This window comes from Aegilops tauschii, chromosome 6, assembly GCF_002575655.3.
Source record: "Aegilops tauschii subsp. strangulata cultivar AL8/78 chromosome 6, Aet v6.0, whole genome shotgun sequence".
NCBI lineage: Eukaryota > Viridiplantae > Streptophyta > Magnoliopsida > Poales > Poaceae > Aegilops > Aegilops tauschii.
Window position 1 is genome coordinate 494803326 of NC_053040.3, and position 24457 is coordinate 494827782.

Below are 24457 nucleotides of genomic sequence, written 5' to 3' on the forward strand. Positions count from 1 at the left end.
CGGCTTGCATTCCACCGGCGATCCCTCTGAAGGCGTTGTCGATGCGTCGTCCCCGCGACAGTGTAGGTGCACCTCAGACGACCGCACACCTTATATGCATCCCGCACTCATGCAAGCTGAGAGGACGACGTCGGCTCCAGCACGCCGCTCCTGGCAGTGGACGAGTCTCTCCCAACGGCGATCTAGATTACTTTGGTCGATGCCACGCGTGCTCATAGCCTGATGGCCATATGATGGGGAAGGTAGGGGATGCATCAGGGGTGGAAAGGGAAGAAAATATTGATCTATTCAGATATTGGTAAGTTTGATTTTTGAGACCCATTGAGTTAAGAAACAAAAAGGTGAACCCAAGGGGGTGGGTGCAAAAATACAATGTGGGAGGGATCGAGTCATAAAGGGGGGGGGGGGTGGACTGTGTGGTTTTAGTGAGTGCAGTGTTTTAAGATTGACCTAACCAGGCAGAGGCACATAGTCTCACAAACTTGGATCTGACAGACGGTGGAGCACGAAGAGGAGAGGGGACGGGAGGGGTCGACGCGGCGCGGCGCCTCTGCCGTGATCTCGGCGGGCGAGCGAGATGGCGACCCCGCGCTCCTCCGACCACCTCGCTGATGCGACGACGGGGGTCCCCTACTGGCCCCAGTTCCCCTTCACTCTAGACATGCCAGACTCCTCCTCCCCGCACGACGGCGCCGCCAGGCAGATCGTCGACTCCTTCCTCGTCCGCTTCCTCTCGCTCACCCGCCGCCGCATCGAAATCGCCCAGGCCCAGGTACCCCCTAGTGCCCCTCCCTTTGTCTCTCGCTTTTCCAGATTTGGTCGCGCTTTCCGGATCTAGCCGCTCCCTTTGTCTCTCGCTTTTCAGGTCTGGCCACTCTCTTTGTCTCTCGCTTTTCAGGTCTGGCCGCGCTTTCCAGATCTGGTCGCTCCCTTTGTCTCTTGCTTTCCAGGTCTGGTCGCGCTTTTCAGATCTGGCCGCTCCCTTTGTCCCTCGCTTTCCAGATCTGGCCGCTCCCTTTGCCTCTCGCTTTCCAGATCTGGTCGCTCGCATTTGTGTGCGAGATCAACGACAACCTCATCGTGCCTGGGTCGCTTGATTAGTCTGATTTGATGGGGGTCACCTGACCTACTAGTGTTGCCGCGATAGGCCAACGCGGTAGGAAATGCACAAATTCATGGATCCAACAATCAAAATATCAGTACAAGTGCCCACAACCTTGACCAAACTCAAAGGAACACAAAGCTACAAAAAACATGCGTTATAAAGAACTACAAGAAAGTGAGATGACATGTATCATAAATCCTACAGAAAAAGACATGTCATTTGGTTCATATAGGGTAAACTTTTTCCCATTGGATCTAGGCTAACTTTTCTTTTGGATCCTATCCTATTCAGAAAAAAACATTCGTATTCATGAATAAGATGCTATTCCAGCAAACCAAAGGGTTTCAAAGGAATTGTTCCTACAAGATTATCCTTTCGAATTGCTACAATTTTTTTGTAAACCAAAGGAGGCATATTTGAGAAAAAGTGACGCAATGCCTTGGTTCTCTTTATTTTGCAATAATTATACAATAAAATAAATAATTTATTATTTGTCGCTTGAAACGAATCTCTAATAACCAACCAGTTTAATTTATCGATTCTCAGTTTAAAATTTAAAGTTTAAACTCTCGGTTAAACTTATTCAAACTTTGCAGAAGTAAATTTGTACTTAGAATAAAAAAAAGATGAGAAATCATACCTGAATTGGATGAGATGAAAAGGCAGTGGTGCTCTTGCATCTCGCCCCAATATATGCACCTTGCACACTTCGCCATTGGCGCTCAGTCATCCATTGCTTTCTTGCTTCACTAAAGATTCGGGAAGGTAAAACGATAGGGAGATGTACATATGAAGCGGGAGACATCATGGCCAATGATGTATGCTTACAAGGATATAGAGAGGAAACGAGCCAACCGTGTTGGAAGGTCATTAGTTCGTGGTCTTAGGCCATTGAGACTTGAGAGGTAGAGGATTTTCAATCTTTTTTTTTTGCAAACATTGGAGTGATTGGCTGAATCCCATAGTAGTCTACGGATACGGACGGAAATGCGTGTTTCTTTATTTCAAGAAAGGAAATTAATCAATCGATACATGATGATTAACACTTGCTTAATGTAAAATAAATGGCAAGATGATTTATTCATGTAGGAGAACATCAACAACAACAATTACAACACATAGGAGTATTATGTGGTTTAAGTGAGTGGAGTGTTACCCTTAACATTAGGCAGCTAGGAGGGTTGGGTCACACACTCGGCTCCCTCTGACAGACGGGCAGTGGAGCACGGAGAGGAGAGGAGAGGGGAAGGGGACGGACGGACGCGGCGCCTCCGACGCGATCTCGGCGGCGAGCTGGCGACCCCGCGCACCTCCCACCACCTCGCCGCCGCCGCGGCGCTCGCGGCGGCGGGGGTCTCCTACCCGCCGCCGCTGCCCCCCACGCCGCACGCCGCGGGGGCCTTCTCCTCCACCTCCTCCCCGCACGACGCCGGCGCGGGCGGCGCCGCCCGGCAGATCGTCGACTCCCTCCTCGCCCGTTTCCTCCCGCTCGCCCGCCGCCGCATCGAGACCGCCCAGGCCCAGGTGACGCCCCCCTTCCCCGATTCCGCCCGTCCCCATTCGCGTGCGTGGTCAACGAGAGCCGCACCACCTCCGCCGCCGCGTAGGGTTCGCTCGATTAGTTCGATTGGGCTGTGGGTCGCCTGGCCTGCCGGCGTCGCCACGGCAGGAGGGCGACGCCGTTGAATTTATTTATTTAGATTTAGCTCCTGACCTAACCTGTATGTGTATGCGCCCCCTGCACACACGGCGGAAATGCCATCAGGTTTGCGGAGGTCTGACCAATGCTCCGAAGCGTCGCCTCTAGGCCCCGATGCGCCGCCGCGGCATGCGTGCCTAGAAATGCTGGGGCTTTAGTCGCTCCTGCTCGCCGCGTAACCCGTTGGCTGTTACCGATACCACGCCCTTGCAGCGCTGTTCGCGTGTGCTGATATGGAGAGCATTGAGTACTCGGTTCGTCGTGCCGCGGTTGAGTTTGGATTTAGCTCATGCCCTAACCTATGTGCGCTTCCTGCCCACACGGTGGCAATGCACCGTGTTCCGTGTATGCTGGTATCGGAGAGCATTGATTATTCGGTTTGTCGTGGGCGTGCCGCTGTTTCTTTCGGGGTGCCGGTTTCTTGTAACCGTGTAGTTATCATTACTGGGGTCTGTTGCAATGTGCATTTCACCGCACCGCCCAATTTACAGCCGTGCTTTAGGATTTCTGCCTTTTGCTCTTTTGGAAAGCATAGAAGAGTTACTATATTTGTGCATTCCGCTGTTGAAACGTTAGGCATTTCTTTCTTTACCATCCAGATCAGCATGATGCCACGTGTTATGTTTGCAGAGAAAATGCTATAATGCAGCACTATTTTTTCTTTCTTTCTAAATAAGCAGGATGGACAATACCTACGGCCATCTGACCCAAGCTACGAGCAAGTACTTGATTCACTTGCCATGGTTGCAAGGCACACACCTCTACCTCTTCTCGAAGCTCTTCTTCGGTGGAGAGAAAGGTACGCTGATTGACATTGTAACTCTTCAAAAAATTCCAACCTGGTAGTCTTTAAGATTTCGATTTATTTTACGCCAAGCTTTCAGCTTTGTTGCTTACTCCTACTCTAGAAACTCTGCAGTCTTGTACTTTTTACTGAAGTTTTGTACACCATTATTCTGCAGTGAATCACCAAAAGGTGCCCATGATGCCTCAACATACCAAAAGAAGGTCTGTTATCAACCGACCATCTGTTTTCCTTACAAAGAACCATATTCTCTTCCACTGTAGGTTGTATGCTCAATGAACATCACCAGATATGCATTCTGTAGATTATCTTATAGTTAGAGATTGTCACCTACAAAACTTTTTCATCCTTGATCTGTCAAACTTGGTCTTTCCCCAAGCATTTTAAAATGCATTCCCCTGTCTAAAATATTCATGGAGTTCCCTTTCCTTTACCCAGCTTGCTGTTGAGTGCATATTCAGCTCAGCCTGCATTCGATTTGCTGAGTATTGCCCGCAGGAGGGAATCACAGGTTATCTCTTTTTGCTGTTGTTTGTGTGAGGTCTTTGCGTAGTTAATTATTTTTAACATAGTTGGCTAACTTATGCGTTATTTTACCCAGAGAAACTTTGGAATGGCTTGGAAAGTTTCGTATTCGATTGGCTAATTAATGCAGACAGGTGAGAATTTACTGCCTCTTAAATGCAGTTTCTTGTATGGTAAGATCATGGCAATACCAGCTTGTGCAATCTTAAAGCAGAATGCTGTACATTGAACATCTAATTCTTAGCAAATGAGCAAAAACTTCCTTTGAAAAAATTAACAAAATGCGTTGAATATGCTGAATTCGACTTGGTGACCATCCAATCAGCTGTTAGTCAGCCAGTTAATAGGCTACTCAGCTGATTGTTTGAGCATTGGAACAGCACATAAATAGTACTTATATGTATGCAACGCCTATATGCTGTCTTATTTTGTTTACATGTGCCAAGTTCCTCAAAAAAGAAAAACATGTGCCAAGTTCCTCAATTTATTTTACATGTGCCATAAAAGGGAAACTTATTACCCTAAGAGAAGAGAGAAGGAAACTTATGTACTTGTGGATGCTGAGCCCCTCCCTACCTTATTTGCCTTCTCCAGGGTTGTTAGCCAAGTAGACTATCCTTCGTTGGTTGATCTGCGAGGTCTTCTTTTAGATCATGTTGCTCAACTTTTAGGAGCTTTATCACGTATCAGGTACGTTTCTTAATGTGTCCTACTGCCATGGATCAGGGGAACATCTATCTCTCTGTCTTAAGTTACTTAGAAATCTGATTATTCATGCAGGTTTAGTTCTGTGACCGAGAGGTTTTTTATTGAGCTTAATAATCGCCGTGTTGATACTCCTGTTGCTAGAAGTGAGACACTCAACATTATTAATGGGATGCGCTACCTCAAGCTGGGGGTACGATTATACAAAGACTACTTCGTTATTTTAATATTTGTTCCAGTTCATAAGGATTCAAAGTGTATGACATGGCCAATGTGATATATTCTGGCATCACATATAGAAACCTGTTGTACCCATTTCATTTATTGGAAAAAAATATAGGAACTTCCTAAGAATTCAATTCCCTAGTATGCTACTGTGCTCCAATTCCACTAACCAAACCGTAACATGAGCAATCTATACTCCATTCGTTCATCCTCTGAACTTTTTTGTTGGATAACAAGGCTGCATGGAATGCCTCCATTTTGTTTCTGGCATGTATGGTGCATCTATATCATAAAATTTATGATGGCTTATGTATGCTCCCTTAATTTATTCGTCCAGGTGAAGACGGAGGGTGGGCTGAATGCTTCAGTATCCTTCATCGCAAAAGCAAATCCTCTAAATCGACCTCCAAACAAGAGAAAGAGTGAACTGCAACATGCTTTGTGCAACATGCTCTCAAGTATACTGGCCCCACTTGCCGAGGGAGGCAAAAATCATTGGCCTCCACTAGGTGTGGAACCTGCATTGTCACTTTGGTATGATGCTGTTACTCGAATAAGAGGGCAGCTCATGTATTGGATGGATAAGCAGAGCAAGCATATTGCTGTAAGTTGATGGCATTTTATTTTATTTTTATACTTGAACAGTTGAACTTCCATATTTGTACAAAAAATTGTATGTGTTGATTTCATTTCTTAATCTTCTTGCTGTTGATCACTTTGGTACCTCGCAAATTTGACCTACCTTCAGTTTCTTATTTTATGCCCAGAAAGTGTATATTATGAACATTGTCTTCACACTTCTTACTTTCCAGTTTCCACAAGTTTTTTTTCCTGTTTTTATCTTAGATAGCGATCACCGCCTTCTCAGTTGGAAGAAATATTATATTCCATAAATGGTCCTAAACTCTTTATTTTACTCCTTAATCATCAAATCACTCAGTTTATTCAAATGTTTTTTACATGTTTATTTGCTTGCTGGCATGAGGATTTAATGACACAGGACTGAGATCTTTAAAAAATGTTCTGTAAATTTAACGAATTGTGTTTTTTTGGTTATGTGTGGATTAAGTTGTTTTAACTGTTGTGGATGAATTACGGTAGGGATGCAAATTTGGAACCTCCAGGGTACCCTCGGACCCTCCTTAGTTCAACTAAACTTTCAGAATTCACCTCACTTTTGAAAGTTAGTTCATTTGGTTGAACTAAGAAGGGCCAAAGGGTACCCTGTAGGTTCCAAATTTGCATCCCTAAATTACGGCAATAAACTCCTCTCACTCATTATTTTCGTGCCATGCTGGTTTCTGACTTGTTGTTGCACCACATATTTTCCTATTTATATCTGATGCTGAATCTTCTTTGCAGGTTGGATTTCCACTGGTCACTCTTTTTCTTTGCCTTGGTGATTCCCAGACGTTCAACATTAACTTCTCTCAGCATTTGGAGATCCTGTATAAGTATCTTAAGGTAATTTATGTCTACACATTATGAGAACAAGATTATCATCTCATACTGTCTTACTGATCAATATTTTGTATTGTTCTTTTTCTTAATATTAGAGATTCTGATTTATGAACTTGCATTCTTCCTTTGTGCTGCATGAAGCATACGTCTGATTGGCTGTTTATTGCACAGGATAAGAATCATCGATCAATGGCACTAGATTGTCTACACCGTCTGGTAAAATTTTATGTAAACGTTTATGCAGATTATCAGCCCAGAAATCAAGTTTGGGACTATTTAGACAGTGTGACCTCTCAATTGCTGACCGTGTTGAAGAAAGGATTACTGACTCAAGATGTGCAGCATGATAAACTTGTTGAGTTTTGTGTGACCTTGGCTGAGAGCAACCTGGATTTTGCAATGAATCATATGATACTTGAACTGTTGAAACCAGACAGTCTTAGTGAAGCAAAGGTTGTTGGTCTTAGGGCTTTGCTTGAGATTGTTGTTTCTCCATCGAATCAACAAATTGGCCTGGATGTTTTCCAAGGTAACATGGTTTTGGCAGCTGTATCAGTTTTTAGAACTTAACTATTTTGTGACAATATGGTAAGCAGTATATTTACTCTGTATTTTCAGTGTATGGTATTGGCCACTATGTTCCAAAAGTCAAGTCAGCCATCGAGTCAATATTAAGGTCTTGTAGCAAGGCTTATAGCCTAGCCCTTCTTACATCATCGAAGGCTACAATTGGTATGTTGCTACTTATCATCAATTCATCATATGTAGCAAATGTTCAAAATACCGCCAAGTGCTATTGTTTCTATGTATTTATTTTGGACCATACTGATAATGAAAATTGTTAAAGAGAGCAGCAAATACTTTAATCCATTTGCTATATTTACCCCTGATTTCTAATATCATATTTTCAGATAACGTAACAAAGGATAAATCTCAGGGATCACTCTTCAGATCTGTGCTTAAATGTATACCATACTTGATAGAAGAGGTGGGGCGTAATGATAGAATGACTGAGATTATACCTCAACATGTAACAAGTATTGACCCTGTTGTCCGTGAAGAAGCCGTGCTAGTTTTGAACAGGATTGTACGATTTCTACCTGATCGTCGGTTTGCTGTGCTGAAAGGAATGGCTACTTTTATCCTGAAACTCCCAGATGAGTTCCCTATTTTGATTCTCAATTCACTGGGACGCCTAGTAGAGCTTATGCGGTTGTGGAGAGCTTGCCTCTCTGAGGAACTTCTGGCAAAAGATATGCAAAGTTTTAAACGTTCTAGTCTAGGAGGCGATACACTACAGAGATCATCTCCTTTTCATAGGTCCAAAGATATATCTGAATTCCGTGCCTCGGAAATGGATGCGGTTGGTCTTGTCTTTCTCAGCTCTGCTGATGTTCAAATACGGCTTACAGCTCTGGAGTTATTGCGATGTGTTCGATCTCTAAAGAATGATCTCAGAGATTACTCAGCAAATGAAGGCGACAATAAACTGAGACTTGAACCAGAACCAATATTTATCATTGACATCATAGAGGAAAATGGGGTGAGTTCCTTATATCAATTCTTGTTGGATTTAAGTTTTTTTGAGCTATCAGAAGACTCGTCTGAGATGCAACATTTTTAATTGAAAGTAAAATATTTAGTTACAATGTTTCTTTCCTCTAATATTCTCGCGGTTTCCTATACCCGTACATTCCGAACAGAGCCTTGAAATTTGTCATTGAACCTTTTCACGCTTGACCACATAAGTAAATATTGATAATTTTGCAGGAAGACATTGTTCAGAGCTGTTATTGGGATCCAGGGCGACCTTATGATCTGAGACGTGAGATGGATCCCATCCCTTCTGATGTGACACTTCAATCCATCTTGGAGAGCGCTGATAAAAGTAGATGGGCCCGCTACCTGAGTGAAATTGTGAAATATGCGGCTGAACTTTGTCCTGCCTCTGTGCATGTTGCAAGGCAAGAACTCCGGTCTTCTTCTGGATTTTTTTGGATATATTTTTTAATTTTTTTAAGAAAAGTGTGATCATGTTATCCATTATATCGTTCATGCAGACAGAATAATTACAAGTCGGTACCCTATTCCATACCACATGGTTGCAGTCTCTCATAATCTTGTGCGCTTGCGCCTTAGAGTTGTTGTATATATGGTTTAGTTTGTTAATATGCTAGTTGATTTTTTTCCCATGGCGGTTTTCTGTTGTGTGTTCGATTATGCAGAGGCTTCTCTGCACTATGGAAACACTACAGTAGGGCTTCTTTTCTTTCTGAATTCTGTTAGCAAGAAATTTGGAGTAGAAGCTCACCTCCTTAGATGGGGAGTTTGACCAGTTGTGTTAAAACCTCCTTAGATGGAGAGTTTGAGACACCCAATAGAGACACATGCCCTTGACTTTGGTTTATTTACTGAAGTTGTTTATTCTTGAGACACCCAATAGAGACAAATGCCCTTGACTTTGGTTTATTTACTGAATTTGTTTATTCAAACTAGCATAGGAATGTGTTGCTGCAGAGGACTTTATATTTCTTTAAATAGCTTATAAAAACAAATATACTATATAGTGTAAAAATTTAATATGTCGTTTTATTGAATTTGATGGTCAAGTGAGAAACCAATACCAAAGATGCATTGTACAGTTTGGTAATATCAGAACTAGTGTTCTTATGTGATCGTGTAATGCTTAGAGCTTGAGTCGTTTGAAATATCGATTAGCTTTTATTTAAGTTTCCACTAAGATGGTTGAGTGTTGAAGTATGTTATGTTATTATGGTGTGGGCATGTGAAGAATTGATGAGATGTCAGGGTTTTCTCTTACTTCGTAGACCATTGTTTTCTGCCTCTATCAAGGTCAAGGATCAATGCCAGTTTCTGTCACTACCAAGAGCAATGATCAATGTGACCTTGCTTCTTTCTTTCCTTTTTCTCTTCATTCTAGAGCTTAAACAACTCAGATTTCTGCATTGATTTGACAATTTGGCTGGGCATCTTATTGACTTTCTTTCATGACTCAACAGATTAGAAGTTGTTAGGAGACTTGATCAAATCACTCCCTCCGAGCTAGGTGGAAAGTCTCAGCAATTACAAGATTCTGAGGCCAAGCTTGACCAGTGGTTGATATATGCAACATTTGCATGCTCTTGCCCACCTGATAACAAAGAATTCGTTCCCAAAGCAGCGAGAGACATCTTCCATACAATTTTCCCTTCGTTGCGCCATGGTTCAGAAGGATATGCAGTAAGATGATTATTTTTCCAAGCGTTCAAACTCCACCTTGCATATTGCTCTAGTTTTGCACTATAATGACTTTTGCGGGACAATCATGAGCTAACAGACTATGGATTAAAGTATTAATGCCATTTTGCTGTATATTGAATCTCCGTCAAGCATTTCAACATAGTACATGATTAGTTGATTATGGCATCAGTACATGAATTAACTTATCCTTTTGGTTTATTTTTGTTTCTGCAGCTTGCTGCTACGGCTGCACTTGGGCACTCACATCTAGAAGTATGTGAAATCATGTTTGGTGAACTTGCATTTTTTCTTGAGGATGTTTCATCAGAAACTGAAGGAAAATCAAAATGGAAGGTACATCGGCTTTACCTTCTTCCAATATCAGTATAGTGGTTGAATTGTTGGATTCATTGAAGTCACTGCCTCTTTATTCCTTAAACATCTTCACTCAAGAGGTCAAATATTTGGTAGACCTTGCTGTTTCAGTGAAACTTGACCTTTGCTTCTCTGATGACATATCTTATTTGATTCAGTTGACTTTACATAGCTATGTAGCTTAATAAGCTCTTTCATTTCTCTTTGGCCATATTCCATACCCAATATTCTAACTTATTAGTTAAAATATAGTAAAATGCACATATCATTTGTATTTCTATTTTTTGCATTAGTCTGTATGCAAGAACAAGCACATCAACATTTAAAATAGGCATAATAATGTATGCTCTCTCACTGTAGTTATTTTCTTATGTGTTTGCGTCTGCAGAATCCTAGGTCCCGCCGTGAGGATCTGCGCACTCATGTTGCAAACATACATCGAATGATAGCTGAAAAGATTTGGCCTGGGATGCTTATTCGGAAGCCTGTTCTCCGTTTACATTTTCTAAAGTTTATTGAAGAAACATACCGCCAAATCAACATGTCATCATCTGATGGCTTTCAGGATGTGCAGCCTCTCCGATATGCATTAGCATCTGTCATAAGATATCTAGCTCCTGAGTTTGTTGATGCAAGGTCCGAGAGGTTTGACAACAGAATACGTAAGAAACTTTTCGATCTTCTCCTTAACTGGAGTGATGAATCTGGCAGCTCATGGGGGCAGGAAGGCGGCACTGATTATCGCCGTGAACTTGAGCGATATAAAGCCACTCAACATAATAGGTCAAGGGAATCACTCGACAAGCTTGCATTTGACAGGGAAATGGCTGAGCAGTTGGAAGCCATCAATTGGGCTTCCATGCATGCTATTGCTTCTTTGCTTTATGGTCCTTGTTTTGATGATAATGCTAGAAAGATGTCAGGTCGTGTAATATTGTGGATCAATAGTTTGTTCGGGGAACCAGCTCTGAGAGCACCTTTTGGGCATTCACCAGTAGACCCTCGAACACCATCATATTCAAAGCATACCGATGGAGGACGCTTTGGTGGAAAGGACAAACAAAAGGCTAGTCAGTTTCGAGTTCTCTTAGCAAAAACTGCGTTGAAGAATATTTTGCAGACAAATTTGGATTTGTTCCCTGCTTGCATAGACCAGGTAAGTTCTGCTTCTGTTTTTATGCCTTATACTTTCTGACTGTGTGGCAACAAGTGAACTAATTGCACTGGGTACACATTGTGTGTGCTTTAAATTAGCCATTTAGTTGCATTTGTATATTCATGTTGATGTTCTCTTCTCAAACTGGTCTATTAATTCTTTGGTGACCATTATCATGTTGATTAATCATGTTCAGCTTAGGATGGTGCTACTCATATATTTTTTCTGAAGAGAAAACAGCAGGAGAAAGAGCAGGGACATTTTGCCCCTTTGGGGGGGGGGGGGGGGGGGGGGGGGCAGAATAAAACACAATAGGATTTAAGCTACTATGGAAGATATAAAAGTGTCTAGGAACTCAGATAATTCAGGGGATACCCTAAACTTGAGCTGTTTCATTTTTCTTTTTTTCTTTAGTCATTCTTGGTTATTTCCTTCTAGGATGTTACGCTTATAGTTTTTACAGCATTGCTTGCCATCACTGTTAAATTGATGGTTTCAATCATCTGTCGATCTTTGCAGTGCTACTCTCCAGACGCTGCAATAGCGGATGGGTATTTCAGTGTTCTGGCTGAAGTTTACATGCGTCAAGAAATTCCAAAATGTGAGATCCAGAGTCTTTTGAGCTTGATCCTCTACAAGGTGGTCGATCAAACAAAACTGATCCGTGACAGTGCCCTCCAGATGCTGGAGACACTCTCTCTCCGTGAATGGGCTGAAGATGATGCTGATGGCATTGGACATTATCGGGCATCTGTTGTCGGCAACCTTCCAGACTCCTACCAACAATTCCAGTACAAGCTGTCCTCAAAGCTCGCCAAGGACCATCCTGAACTCAGTGAGCATCTATGCGAGGAAATTATGCAGCGCCAGCTTGACGCAGTGGACATTATAGCACAGCATCAGGTCCTCACATGCATGGCTCCTTGGATAGAAAATCTCAACTTTGTGAGATTAAAGGAGTCTGGGTGGAGTGAGAGACTGCTGAAAAGTCTTTATTACGTGACATGGAAGCATGGTGATCAGTTCCCTGATGAGATTGAGAAACTATGGAGCACCGTTGCAAGCAATACTCGCAATATTATCCCTGTGCTTAACTTCTTGATTACCAGAGGGATAGAGGACTGTGATGCCAATCCATCAGCAGAGATCACTGGTGCATTTGCTACCTACTTCTCAGTTGCCAAGCGTGTCAGTCTATACCTAGCTCGAATTTGCCCACAGCAGACCATTGATCACTTGGTCTGTGAGTTATCTCAGAGAATGCTTGAAGAGAATGAGGAACCAATCAGGCCTGGGAAGTTTGATGCTTCTGCAAATGTTGTGTTGGAGTTCTCCCAAGGACCTACTACCTCTCAGGTATCATCAGTAATTGATAGCCAGCCTCACATGTCTCCTCTGCTTGTCCGTGGTTCCCTTGATGGCGCAATCAGGAATGTCAGCGGAAACTTGAGCTGGCGGACATCGACAGTCACTGGACGAAGTGTGTCTGGCCCATTGAGCCCATTGGCCCCGGAGGTGACCAACATCCCAAACCCCACTACAGGCCGGTCAGGCCAGCTCCTTCCAGCGTTAATGAACATGTCAGGGCCGTTGATGGGTGTCCGCAGCTCGGCTGGTCATCTGAGGAGCCGTCATGTTTCCAGGGATAGTGGAGACTACTATTTTGACACCCCAAATTCAAATGATGAATTTCTGCATCAAGGGGGCAGTGGAATTCATGGGATTAATGCTAACGAGCTCCAATCTGCATTACAGGGGCACCAGCACTTGCTTTCACGTGCCGACATAGCTTTGATTCTCCTTGCTGAAATTGCTTATGAAAATGATGAGGACTTCCGTGAAAATTTGCCTCTGTTATTCCATGTCACGTGTGTTTCAATGGATAGCTCGGAAGACATTGTGCTTGAGCATTGCCAGGATTTGCTCGTGAATCTCCTCTACTCGCTTGCTGGCCGGCATCTTGAACTGTATGAGGTTGAGAGCAGTGAAAGGGAGAATAAGCAGCATGTGGTGAGCTTGATAAAATACATCCAGTCTAAAAGAGGCAGCCTGATGTGGGAGAACGAGGATCCTACCCTTGTCCGTACTGAGCTTCCTAGCACTTCACTCTTGTCAGCACTCGTACAAAGCATGGTCAGTGCAATTTTCTTCCAGGGGGATCTTCGTGAGACTTGGGGTGCTGAAGCACTTAAGTGGGCCATGGAGTGCACATCCCGTCACCTGGCCTGCCGATCGCACCAGATATATCGTGCTTTACGTCCTAGTGTCAAGAGTGATAGCTGTGTGCTGCTTCTGAGGTGTGTCCACAGATGTTTGGGTAACCCTGTCCCGTCTGTTCTGGGGTTTGCAATGGAGAACTTGCTGACACTGCAAGTCATGGTCGAGAACATGGAGCCTGAGAAGGTGATACTTTACCCGCAGCTCTTCTGGGGCTGTGTTGCGCTGATGCATACCGACTTTGTCCACATCTACTGCCAAGTGCTTGAATTGTTCTGTAGGGTGATTGATCGCTTGACCTTCCGTGACCGGACAACTGAAAATGTGTTGCTCTCCAGCATGCCCCGTGATGAATTCGACGTCAATGGGTATATAAGCGACCTCCACAGGCTGGAGTCGAGGACTACCTCAGAGAGGCTGCTGTCTGTCACTGAGACTGGAAAGGTCCCTGATTTTGAAGGCGTGCAGCCGCTGGTACTGAAAGGGCTCATGTCTAGCGCCAGCCATGGGTCTGCAATCGAGGTGCTATCCAGGATCACGATACCCACATGTGATTCTATATTTGGGAATCCCGAGACAAGGCTGCTGATGCACATCACAGGTCTGCTCCCATGGCTCGGGTTGCAGCTCACCAAGGACGTATCTTCCCTCGGGTCAGCTTCGCCTCTACAAGAACAGAACCAGAAGGCCTACTACGTGGCATCCAATATCTCAGGATGGTGCCGTGTGAAATCTCTTCATGTCCTAGCCGAGGTCTTCAGAGCATACTCTTACGGGGAAATCATCTCACTGGAAGACCTCTTCGCGCGCGCCTCGCCGCCGATCTGCACCGAGTGGTTCCCAAAGCACTCGTCCCTGGCCTTCGGGCACCTCCTCAGGCTCCTGGAGAGGGGCCCTCTGGACTACCAGCGGGTGGTGCTCCTGATGCTCAAGTCGCTGCTGCAGCAGACCCCCGTGGACCCGTCCCAGATCCCCCAGGTGTACAACGTGGTCTCGCAGCTCGTTGAGAGCGCGCTGTGCGCGGAGGCGCTCAACGTGCTGGAGGCGCTGCTGCGGAGCTGTGGTGGCGGCGGCGTGGCCGGCAGCGACGACAGCCTGGGGCTGTCGGGCGAGAACGGTGGCGGCCATGGGGGGGTGATGACGGGTGAGAAGGTGCTCGAGAGGATGCTGCTCCCGCAGTCGTCGTTCAAGGCCCGGAGCGGGCCGCTCCAGTACGCCGCCGGGTCGGGGTTCGGGTCCATGATGGCGGCCCAGGGCGTCGCCGCCCCCGTGGACACTGGCCTGGTCACGCGTGACGTGGCGCTGCAGAACACCCGGCTGCTGCTCGGGCGCGTCCTCGACACCTGCGCCCTCGGCCGCAAGCGGGACCACAAGCGCCTGGTGCCGTTCGTGGCCAACATCGGGTAGGAGGCGCGCCGGCATTGCAGCGCAGGATCATGCTGTTGTTGTTTGTCAACTCAATGTGGCTTGTACATCTATCTATAGGAGCTAAAGATGGCCGGTTCAACCTGAGAGAGGGCTGATGAGGCGCATCCCAGGCGACAATTGGATGAGCTTTGAACTGGGCAAACTAAAATTTTGAATTTTGATTGAAACTTGTATTTATATGTCCCGCGGCCGGACGCGTAAGGCCTAGCTGCGGAGTTGATGATATATGGATGGATGTTAGCTGTAGACTCTAGTTGAGCTCAGTGTACAAAGCTTTTTTGTTCTTCCTTGTTTTGGCTGGAGCAGTATGCATGCATGTGTAAATCTTCCCTTTTTGTTATCTTTGCTTTGTGAAATGATGATGATAATGCCAAATGCAGTGGAACTGCATGTGTTGGTCCCTTGATCTTTTCCTGCCCTGTTATTTTTTTATGTGATTATCTCTGAAGGGTGACAAGCTCACAGTATTCAGAGCTTTAGCATGTGATATGTTTGTATAGGAATTTAAATGTGTTCAACAGTGGCCTTCACGTGGCCTCCCAACAAAGCCAGAGGAGGAAAAAAAAGAGCACACTGTATTTGCAGTTTTCTTCTATCCGTCATCCTATTATATCCTCTTTCTTTTCTTTTTGCAAAAAGATCAGATTTATTATAAAAGATCAGATTTATTATAAAAGTCCATCGAAAATATAAACATCTCACCAGACCTTTTGTTTTTCATTTTCTCACCAGACGCACAAGTTTGATTTACATGATTCCAAAAAGGCGGACGCTAAGGCGTCAACCGACTGATTTGGCGCACAAATGAGTCGGCTCGCCCACCGTCTGATCTTGGGCGAGACTTGTGTGAGACCTCATATTAGGTGAGATCAATGAGTTCGATTTTTCTGACAAAAAATACATGTTCAAATATTCTCAAATTTTTTGTAGACACATATCAATGTCTGATGTACAACCTCAAAAAGTTTCAACTCCTAATTTGACTTACATTAATAGAAACAAAAAAGAAAAAAATCAGATGTAAATAGTGTTAAAGTACTATTCACCCAAAACTGTCACTATTCACATTCGAATTTGTCTTTTTTGAATATCTAAATGTACATCGATTTTGAGATGATTTTATTTTGAAGTTGTAGACATACCTCACATAAATTTTGTCAAATAATTTCAGATATTTTTGAAATGTCTAAATATAAAATTTTGAGGTTGGTCTAACGACCTCACCTAATATGAGATCTCATACAAGTCTCCCCCTCTGATCTCCCCATCGCCAACTGTTTGATCACTGTAGCGCCTCACGTCCTCCTCCTGGTAGCGATGCGTTGGGCCATGGCGGGCACATGGCATGCGAGAGAGGGGGCTTACGGGAAGCCAAAATCAGTCGGTAGATAGTAACCATTTTCCTTCCAAAGATGCGATATCTTAATTGTTTGAGGTAGACGCGAACCAACCTGTGGTTGGATGGTTAGAGGGACTGTGATATCCCCAACTCATCAGGGTTCAAATCCTGGTGCTCGCATTTATTCCTGGATTTATTTCAGGATTTCCGGCGATGCGCATTCAGTGGGAGGAGACGTTCCCGTCGACGATGAGGCGCTTACGGTGACTTCGTAAATTTCAAGATGATATGCTGGCTCAGTCTTTCGGAGGCGCTCATAGGGGTAGGGTGTGCGTGTGTGCGTTCATAGGGGTGAGTGTATGCGCGTGTATATGAGCGCTTGTGTCTGTACTGATATTCAAAAAAACAATTGTTTGAAGTAGACGTGTGTGGAAGAAGGAAAAAGAAAGAGACGCGTGCGGAAAGAGGGGAAAGGGAGGAGCGGGCCCACACGGACGCGTATACCATAATACGTCAAGTTACAATCTTGAACACCATGTGAATGTGCAAGACCCTACTTATTTTTCACATGGAAGGAGTCTGACAAAAAAAAAGAGAGAAGATGCTCAATTTGCTATTTACCGTCGGATGCTAGAAATGCCAAGAAAGAGATCCAGGCACTTAAACAAACTTTTTTTTTCTATTTCTCATCAGACGCACATGCTTGATTCACACAATTCCAGAATGACGGACGCTAAGGCGTCAAGTGACTGATTTGGCGTAGAAATCAGCCGGCTCGCCCACCGTCTGATCTCTCCATCACCAACCGATTGATCCTTCCGGCATTGTAGCGCCTCACATCCTCCTCCTCGTGGTAGCGATGTGTGGGGCCACAGCGGGCATGTGGCATGCGAGAGAGGGGGTTTACGGGATTAGTCGGTAGATAGTACTCCCTCTGTAAACTAAAATAATGATCTAAACGCTCCTATATTAATTTACAGAGGGAGTAACAAATTTCCTTTAAAAAATGCGACGTCTCAATTGTTTGAAATAGACGTGTGTGGAAGAAGGAAAAAGAAAGAGACACGTGCGGAAGGAAGGAAGGAAGAGATGAGGGAGGAGCGGGCCCACACGGACGCGTGGCACGCGTCGGAGAAGAGCTTTCCAGCTATAAATTGAGGTTGCTCCCTCACTACGCTTCTACACACCCTACCCCGAAGAGCTCGAGGAGGAGGAGCAGCTGAGCTAATAGGCGATGGATTCCCAGGCGCCGGCCGGCGACAACCGCCGGAGCACCGACCTCAACAAGGTACCTCGCCTCCCCGTTGATCTTCTAAAACTCAATTCTTGTGCTAACCATGCCCTCATTTCCTCTTTTTTTTTTCTTTTCTTTTGAGCAGGCTGTGGACGAGCAATCTCGACAATCGGCGGCCAGCAAGCAGGCAGGTGCTCCGTGCGTCTACCTCAAGAAAGGCACGTGCGCGGAGGGAAGCATGCGGCATGACGCCCATGGCCACGCGCCCCACCTTGCCGCAAGCCATGCTCACTGAGCGTACCGTATAGCAGCAGCCAGCAGCAGAGACAATACTATGTATTGCCGCAATACCAGTACTACGTACTTTCTACGTATTTCTGCTCCGTCATGTCTTCTTCTCTTCCGCTGCTTGCTGCTAGTATCTATCTAAGGCCGCCCCATATGGCCGTATATACAGTAAAAAGATTGTAATAAATAATGACCCACTCTGTGTGTGGTCCTTGTGATTGCGGTCACGGTCGGTCTTGCGGGCTCCTCGAGCTCGTCGCTCGTGCTGCGTAGATTCCTGCCGGCTCCTTCTTGGAGCGGCGAGGTTAGGGGTTTCTTGTCGTGTGTGTATACGTTGGCGAGATTATTTGGTGTCTGGTTCAAGGGCTTCGATGGCGACGACTGCATCTCATATGCACGAAGACTTCCTGCCAGTCATCAACAAGATCGGGCCAACTGTGCTCCGGTATGAACAGTGGTCGTTCGGTGGTCCATGGACCTTGATGTAATATTTTATTATGTTTGGGGTGCTTTGTACTTCTGGCGAGCCTTTATAATAAAGATAATTTAGTTACTAAGTGATATGTTTTGCTACGTACAAAAGGTTGGTTCTTTCCCTACAACCCCTACCCCTCAAAGGCAGTACTCTATTCACCGGCAAATACGAAGGTCTCAATCCGAGTTGAGACCCACCTAAGAAATTGATCAGATCTATTTTCTACAAGATTAAAAATATAAATACATATTTTGTGGCGGTCTGGAAGAGCGACAATAAGTTCACAATATTCAGAACATACACGTATAGTCCCTTTTTTGTGCATGATTGCTGCGTTGTCGGCATGGCGCAAGTAGAAATAGAAATAGAAGAATCGAGTGTATTGTGTGATGGCATCCCATGATGATTAACAAGCTACCGCACATGATTATACATATATACGTACATGTGTGGTGTAGAATGAGCTTGATGCTAGCGTCCATGTGATATTTTTATAAATAAATGAATGTGTTCAACAGTGGCCTTCATGTGGTCCCCAACAAAGCTACATGAAGCAAAAAAAAAAGTAGCGCACCATGTTTGCATTTTTCTAATATACATTATCCTACTCTGTCCATATCACAAAATAATAATGACATTCTCTGCATGCCTTCACTTTAGATTAAAAATTTGGAAACCGTATGTACAATAGCAACAGAAATCAGTGCTCAAGTTGCAACAATCTTGAACAGTCGTGCCAATGTGCGAAATGCCACCAATTTTTGACATGGAGGAAGTATGATAAAAAAGGAAGGAAGAGAGAAGACTCAATGTGCTTTTATCGTCGGAGGTTAAAATTGCTAAGAAAATGATCCAGTCACTTATTCCATTTTTCTATAAATATTGGTCAACTTCTCACCACACGCTCAAAAGTTTAATTTACACAATTCTTAAAGCACGGAGATGATAGTGGCAAGAGTTTCTCTATTGGTAGTGCCCAATAGTGGCTACCAGTTGCCTTTGCTGCCTGCTACAATAAGGAAAGAGCGAGTGAGTCAAACTTTAGGTTTTCACCATGGGTATCATTTCAATCATTTAGATTAATATAAAATTGGAAACCATATGTATAGATTTGTAAATCCTTATATTTTTCTTGAGTTTTATACGTGTATCATATCACCGTGCAAATATGCAAAAAAAAAACACTTATTTTGTTTACATAGCACGATCGATGTGCTTTCAGTGTTGCAGGCTAGAAATGCCAAGAAAAAGATGCACACTTGTTCCATTTCACCATGTATCGGTGAATCTCTCTTACGTCTGTTCGAAGCGAGTGGCGTCAAAACCGACGATTGGTGCGACGGCAGGAGGGTGCTTGTACTACCCTTTTTGTTGGCCGGCCATAGGGTGGGGGTGGGGGGAGGGACCAAACCTCGGGTTTGACGCGTGGACCCTGTTTGTCTGGCCCGATGCTGCACGACTCCGACCCCCCCCCCCCCCCCCCCCCCCCCCCGCGCTGCTTTGCGTCGTGGTCGGTGTCTCTAAAAAAGGAAACATTTTTTTCAAACGCAACGTGGCGTGGAGGAACGGCCGGCGGGAAGAGAAATCCATTCGACGCGGGAACCGGTGATGACCGGCACGATGGCTGGGAGGGAGGGAGGGCGGTTGTACCCTTTTTTGTCGCCGGGCGGCTATAGGAGAGGGATCAAGCCTCGGGCCTGACGCGTGTGATGGCATTGCTTGTCCCGAGGCTCCGGCACTTGGGTGCCTTCCGTTGTACTCCTATTTCCCTGACAAGTGTTTCCGGACGGACGGAGTGTTTCTAGAAAAGAAGGTTGCATACATTTTTGTAGGGGTGACGTCACATGCCAAAGAAATGGTGATGTCCAGAAATGGCAGTGCCTTTGCTACCTGCTGCGACGTGGAAAGAGAGGAGTTAGTCAGTCAGATCCTCAGTTCATTCGGTTCGACCCAATCCAATCCAGGCCAATGGTGACTTACAACCATAATGTTGACTTCATCTTGATATAACTTCAAGCTCCTCTTTACGAGTGTGCCACTTCAAAGTGTCAACACATGCCCCCTGTTTTTCTGCAAAACTTGTGTGCCGAAAAATAACTTGCACGGAGTTTGTTCTAAGCACGATGCCAACACTCCATTGACCATTTTGCGTGTGCTTAGGTCGATAAGTATATATTGGCCATCTATACTCTTAGGATGATAATTGTGTATCACCCATTAGCAACAAAAGTGCAGCTAATCGAACGTATGATGATGTGGTAATACCCTTGCATGATGCAGGAAATTATACTGCATCCATGGTTCGAAATAAACCCACGGAGGGTAACCAATCATACCTGGGCTTGAATTCCATGGCATCGGCATCAGTGGCATAACTGAAGAATATGGATAATGTTTCGACCAAAGATTTTCATCTGCAAACCTTTGGCTTGTTTGTTCACAGTTTCACTATTTTCCTTCTTCACTTTTGCCGCACTTTTTGCAATGGAGGCTTGCACATTATTCTTGTTTAGAGTACTTTCTTTGGGAACCCATGCCATGTTCCTCTTTTCAAGTTCTTCTGCACTAAACTTTTGCAACTTCTTCTTTGCCAATACGATAAGCCAAGTGGGCACCTCGGCTGTGATTTTGTTTGAAGCAATGGCAATTCTTGTTTTACCTTGTGCACTCTCAGCTTCTTATCTCAAGATTTGACACTTGATTGACTTGCCTCATTGCCTTTAGTAGCCAATGTCAACATTTTAATATGCTTTGGGAACGCCGCCCCCGTGGACAGAGGGCTGGTCACATGGGACGTGGCGCTGCAGAACACCCGGCTGCCGCTCGGGCTCGTCCTTGATACCTGCGCCCTCGGCTGCAAGCGGGGCCACAAGCGCCTGGTGTCGTTCGTGGCCAACATCGGGTAGTAGACGCGCTGGCTGGTGCACGGGCATTGCAGCCCAGGATCATGCTGTTGTTGTTTGTCAACTCAATGTGGCTTGTACATGTATAGGATCTAAAGACGATGGTTAGTTCACCTGAGAGGGCTGATGAGGTGCATTCCTGTCTATGCATGAGCAATGCGACTGGGAGAACGACTGCATGTCCGGGCCGGACCGCACCGAATCAGCAATGCACGAGGAGGATCACCATAGCTGTTAAAACTGCCGTCGATGAGATGAGATGAGCCCTGAACGGGGCAAAACTCAGTTTTGAATACCTGTATTTATGCTACAGAGTTGATGATATATGGTTGTTAGCTGTAGACTCTAGCTGAGCTCAGTGTATAGTACCGTTGGCAAGATTTTTTGTTTACCTTATTTTGGATGGAGCTGAATGTGTAAATCTTGTTGGTTATCTTTGCCTTGTGATATTATGATGATAATCCCAAATGCAGAGGAACTACATGTGTTGGACCCTTTATCTACCTTTTCCTACTTAATTGTTTCTCATTTGTTTTATGTGTTGGATTAACTTGTTTGTTTTGTGCATCATTGCTGTGATGTCGGCGGCATGGTGTATGTAGAAATTGAATCGAGTGTATGGTATGCGTATATTGGCATCTCATGATGAGTAACAACCTACTACATGCACATGATTATACATATATACACTACCTCTGTACCAAAATATAAGATGTTTTAAAGGCAAAAGTAGCCTAAAAAACGTCTTATATTTTGATGCACAGAGAGTACATGCATGCGGTGCAGAATGAGCTTGACGCTAGCTTTCATGTGATATATGTTTTTCAAGAAAATATATGTGTTCAACAGTGGCTATCATGTGATATATGTTTATAAAAAAATGTTTGCAGTTGTTTTCCAATTATAGATGTGCGTGGAAAGAGGAAAACGAAAGACGAAACAAAGACAAAAAAAATGAAAAAGACGCGTGTGGAAGGAATAAGAAGAGATAAGGGTGGAGCGGGCCTACACGGACACGCGGCACGCGGCACGCATCGGAGAAGAGCTTTCCAGCTATAAATTGTTGGAGAGCTCGAGGAGGAGGAGGAGGAGCTGAGCTGAGCAGAGCTAATAGGCGATGGATTTCCAGGCGCCGGCCGGTGATGACCGCCGGAGCACCGACCTCAACAAGGTACCTCGCCTCGCCTCCCGTTGATCCATAACTCAATCCAGATGGTTTGTTTGATAAACCGACAAAAGCTGATTTAATCAAACCAGCTCTCTCTGTTAAAAGCTAGCTCCCTATGATTAGTACTCCCTACCAAAAAAAGTAGAGGAGTGTGTAGTGATCTAAACACTCTTATATTTCCTTATAGAGGAATTACTATGCACGTCGCAGTTTTTAACAAAGATAGTTTAACCTCAGTTCAAAACAACGACACTTATTATGAATCGAAGGAGCAGTATGATTAACAAGTGAGCCTACTTTTCTTTTCTTTTCAGCAGGCCGTGGATGAGCAATCTCCTCAGCAATCGGCGGCCGATGGCAAGGCCAAGGCAGGTGCTCCATGCCTCTACTTCAAGAAAGGCACGTGTGCGGGAGGAAACATGGGGCATGATGCCCATGGCCATGCGCCACACTTTGCTGCAAGTCATGCTCACTGAGCCTACCGTATAGCAGCAGCAAAGAGAATACTACGTATTACAATAAATACTACGTACTTTCACTTTCTATTTCTGTTATGAACCACCGTGTATGTGTGGTCCTTGTGGTTGCGGTTACGGTCTCCCGGGCTCCTCAACTTCGTGGTTGTCCGGCGTAGATTCTTGCCAGCTCCTCGGGGCGGTGAGGTTAGGGTATTCTTGTCGTGCGTGTGCGACGGCGAGATTTGGTGTCGGGTTCATGGGCTTCAACGGCGATGACTGCGGCTTCAGAGCGGGCACATGTCATTAGGGGCGTGTGCATAAAGACTTCTCAGTTGTCATCGACAAGATCGGGCCCGCTCCGGTGTGGACAGTGGTCGTTCGTGGGCCAGCTACCTTCATGTAATGTTTATTATGTTTGGGGTGCTTTGTACTTCATGTGAACCTTTACAATAAAGATCTACTTTTACAAGAATAAATAAATATAGAAATACATATTTTGTGGTGGTTCGGAAGAGCGATAACAAGTTCGCGATATTCAGAACATACATAATATAATCTCCTTTTTTTGCATGATTGCTGCGATGTCGGAATGGTGCATGTAGAAATAGAAATAGAGTCATGATGATTAACAAGCTACCGCACATGATTATACATATATACATGTGTGGTGTAGAATGAGCTGGATGCTAGAGTCCATGTGATATTTTTATAAATAAATAAATAAATGGGTTCAACAGTGGCCTTCACGTGGTCCCCAACAAAGCTAGAGGAAGCAAAAAAAAAAGGTAGCAAATATTGGTCACTTAATCCATTTCTACAAATATTGGTCAACTTCTCACCACACGCTCAAAAGTTTAATTTACACGACTCTTAAAACACGGAATTGCAACACCATGACTATTTAAACAGGGATTAAATTTGCCCAAGTCTTTTCGTAGAAGGACAAATTTCATACACGACATGGCGCAGACCAATCGGTGCGACGGCTAGGAGGGCACTTGTACCCTTTTTGTCGGGCGACCATAGGGGATCAAACCTCGGGCCTGACGACTTTGTTTGTCCCGAAGCTCCACGACTCCGACCCTTCCGTGCTCTCCGCGGTGCTCGGTGCTTCTACAAAAGGAAAAAGAACCATTTTTAGGAGTGAAGTCACGTACAAAAGAAACGGCCACATCATGGTATTGGTAGGAGTTTCTCTATTGGTAGTGCCCAAAAGTGGCTACCAGTTGCCTCTGCTGCCTGCTACAATAAGGAAAGAGCGAGTGAGTCAAATCATATGTATAGATTTGTAGATCCTTATATTTTCATGAGTTTTATGTGTGGATCATGTCTAGGGCTGGCGCGATGCGGATCGGCGCGATGGCTGGAGGGAGGGAGGGCGCTTGTACCTTTTTTGTCGCCGGGCGACTATAGGAGAGGGATCAAGCCTGGGGCCTGAAGCGTGTGACGGCATTGCTTGTCCCGAGGCTCCGACCCTTTGGCGCTTTCCGTTGTACTCTCTCCGCCCGGGAATGCTGGTCGGTGTCCATTTCTTCGACAAGCATTTCGGGACGGAGGGAAACGAAGCTTGCATTTTTAGCATTTGTAGGGGTGACGTGACATGCAAAAGAAATGGTGATGCCCGAAAATGGCAGTGCCTTTGCTACCAGCT

The 24457-nt window shown here is 44.9% G+C and overlaps 1 protein-coding gene and 2 long non-coding RNA genes across 4 annotated transcripts; all 3 read left to right on the forward strand.

Moving 5' to 3' along the window:
• Window positions 1-483: 483 nt before the first annotated feature.
• LOC109787275 (uncharacterized) lies at window positions 484-15347 on the forward strand. 2 transcript variants are annotated; one of them, XM_045230233.2, is made up of 17 exons: window positions 484-772; window positions 3485-3603; window positions 3767-3812; window positions 4048-4120; window positions 4211-4268; window positions 4729-4824; window positions 4915-5032; window positions 5402-5668; window positions 6427-6528; window positions 6697-7054; window positions 7144-7257; window positions 7437-8068; window positions 8296-8489; window positions 9546-9765; window positions 10000-10119; window positions 10529-11296; window positions 11816-15347. In XM_045230233.2, the coding sequence occupies exons 1-17, from the start codon at window positions 578-580 to the stop codon at window positions 14918-14920; spliced, it is 6585 nt and encodes a 2194-aa protein (XP_045086168.1). In that variant the 5' UTR covers window positions 484-577; the 3' UTR covers window positions 14921-15347. The 2 variants fall into 2 exon arrangements, with proteins under 2 accessions (XP_045086168.1, XP_020201420.2); XM_020345831.4 differs by lacking the exon at window positions 484-772 and adding an exon at window positions 2289-2629.
• A 2100-nt stretch (window positions 15348-17447) lies between these two features.
• Window positions 17448-18359, forward strand: LOC109787321 (uncharacterized). The gene is made up of 2 exons (XR_002238506.3): window positions 17448-17568; window positions 17660-18359. It is a non-coding gene; the product is annotated as an uncharacterized lncRNA (long non-coding RNA).
• A 3857-nt stretch (window positions 18360-22216) lies between these two features.
• LOC141026336 (uncharacterized) lies at window positions 22217-23286 on the forward strand. Its single transcript, XR_012188299.1, has 2 exons — window positions 22217-22351; window positions 22663-23286. It is a non-coding gene; the product is annotated as an uncharacterized lncRNA (long non-coding RNA).
• The last annotated feature ends 1171 nt before the right edge of the window (window positions 23287-24457 follow it).

Bases quoted from the DNA above. Each gene is read 5' to 3' on its own strand.
- LOC109787275 (XM_045230233.2), top strand. From the start codon at position 578: ATGGCGACCCCGCGCTCCTCCGACCACCTCGCTGATGCGACGACGGGG. The intron at 4,269-4,728 runs GTGAGAATTTAC...TGCCTTCTCCAG, and splicing joins TGGCTAATTAATGCAGACAG to GGTTGTTAGCCAAGTAGACT. The intron at 10,120-10,528 runs GTACATCGGCTT...TTGCGTCTGCAG, and splicing joins AAGGAAAATCAAAATGGAAG to AATCCTAGGTCCCGCCGTGA.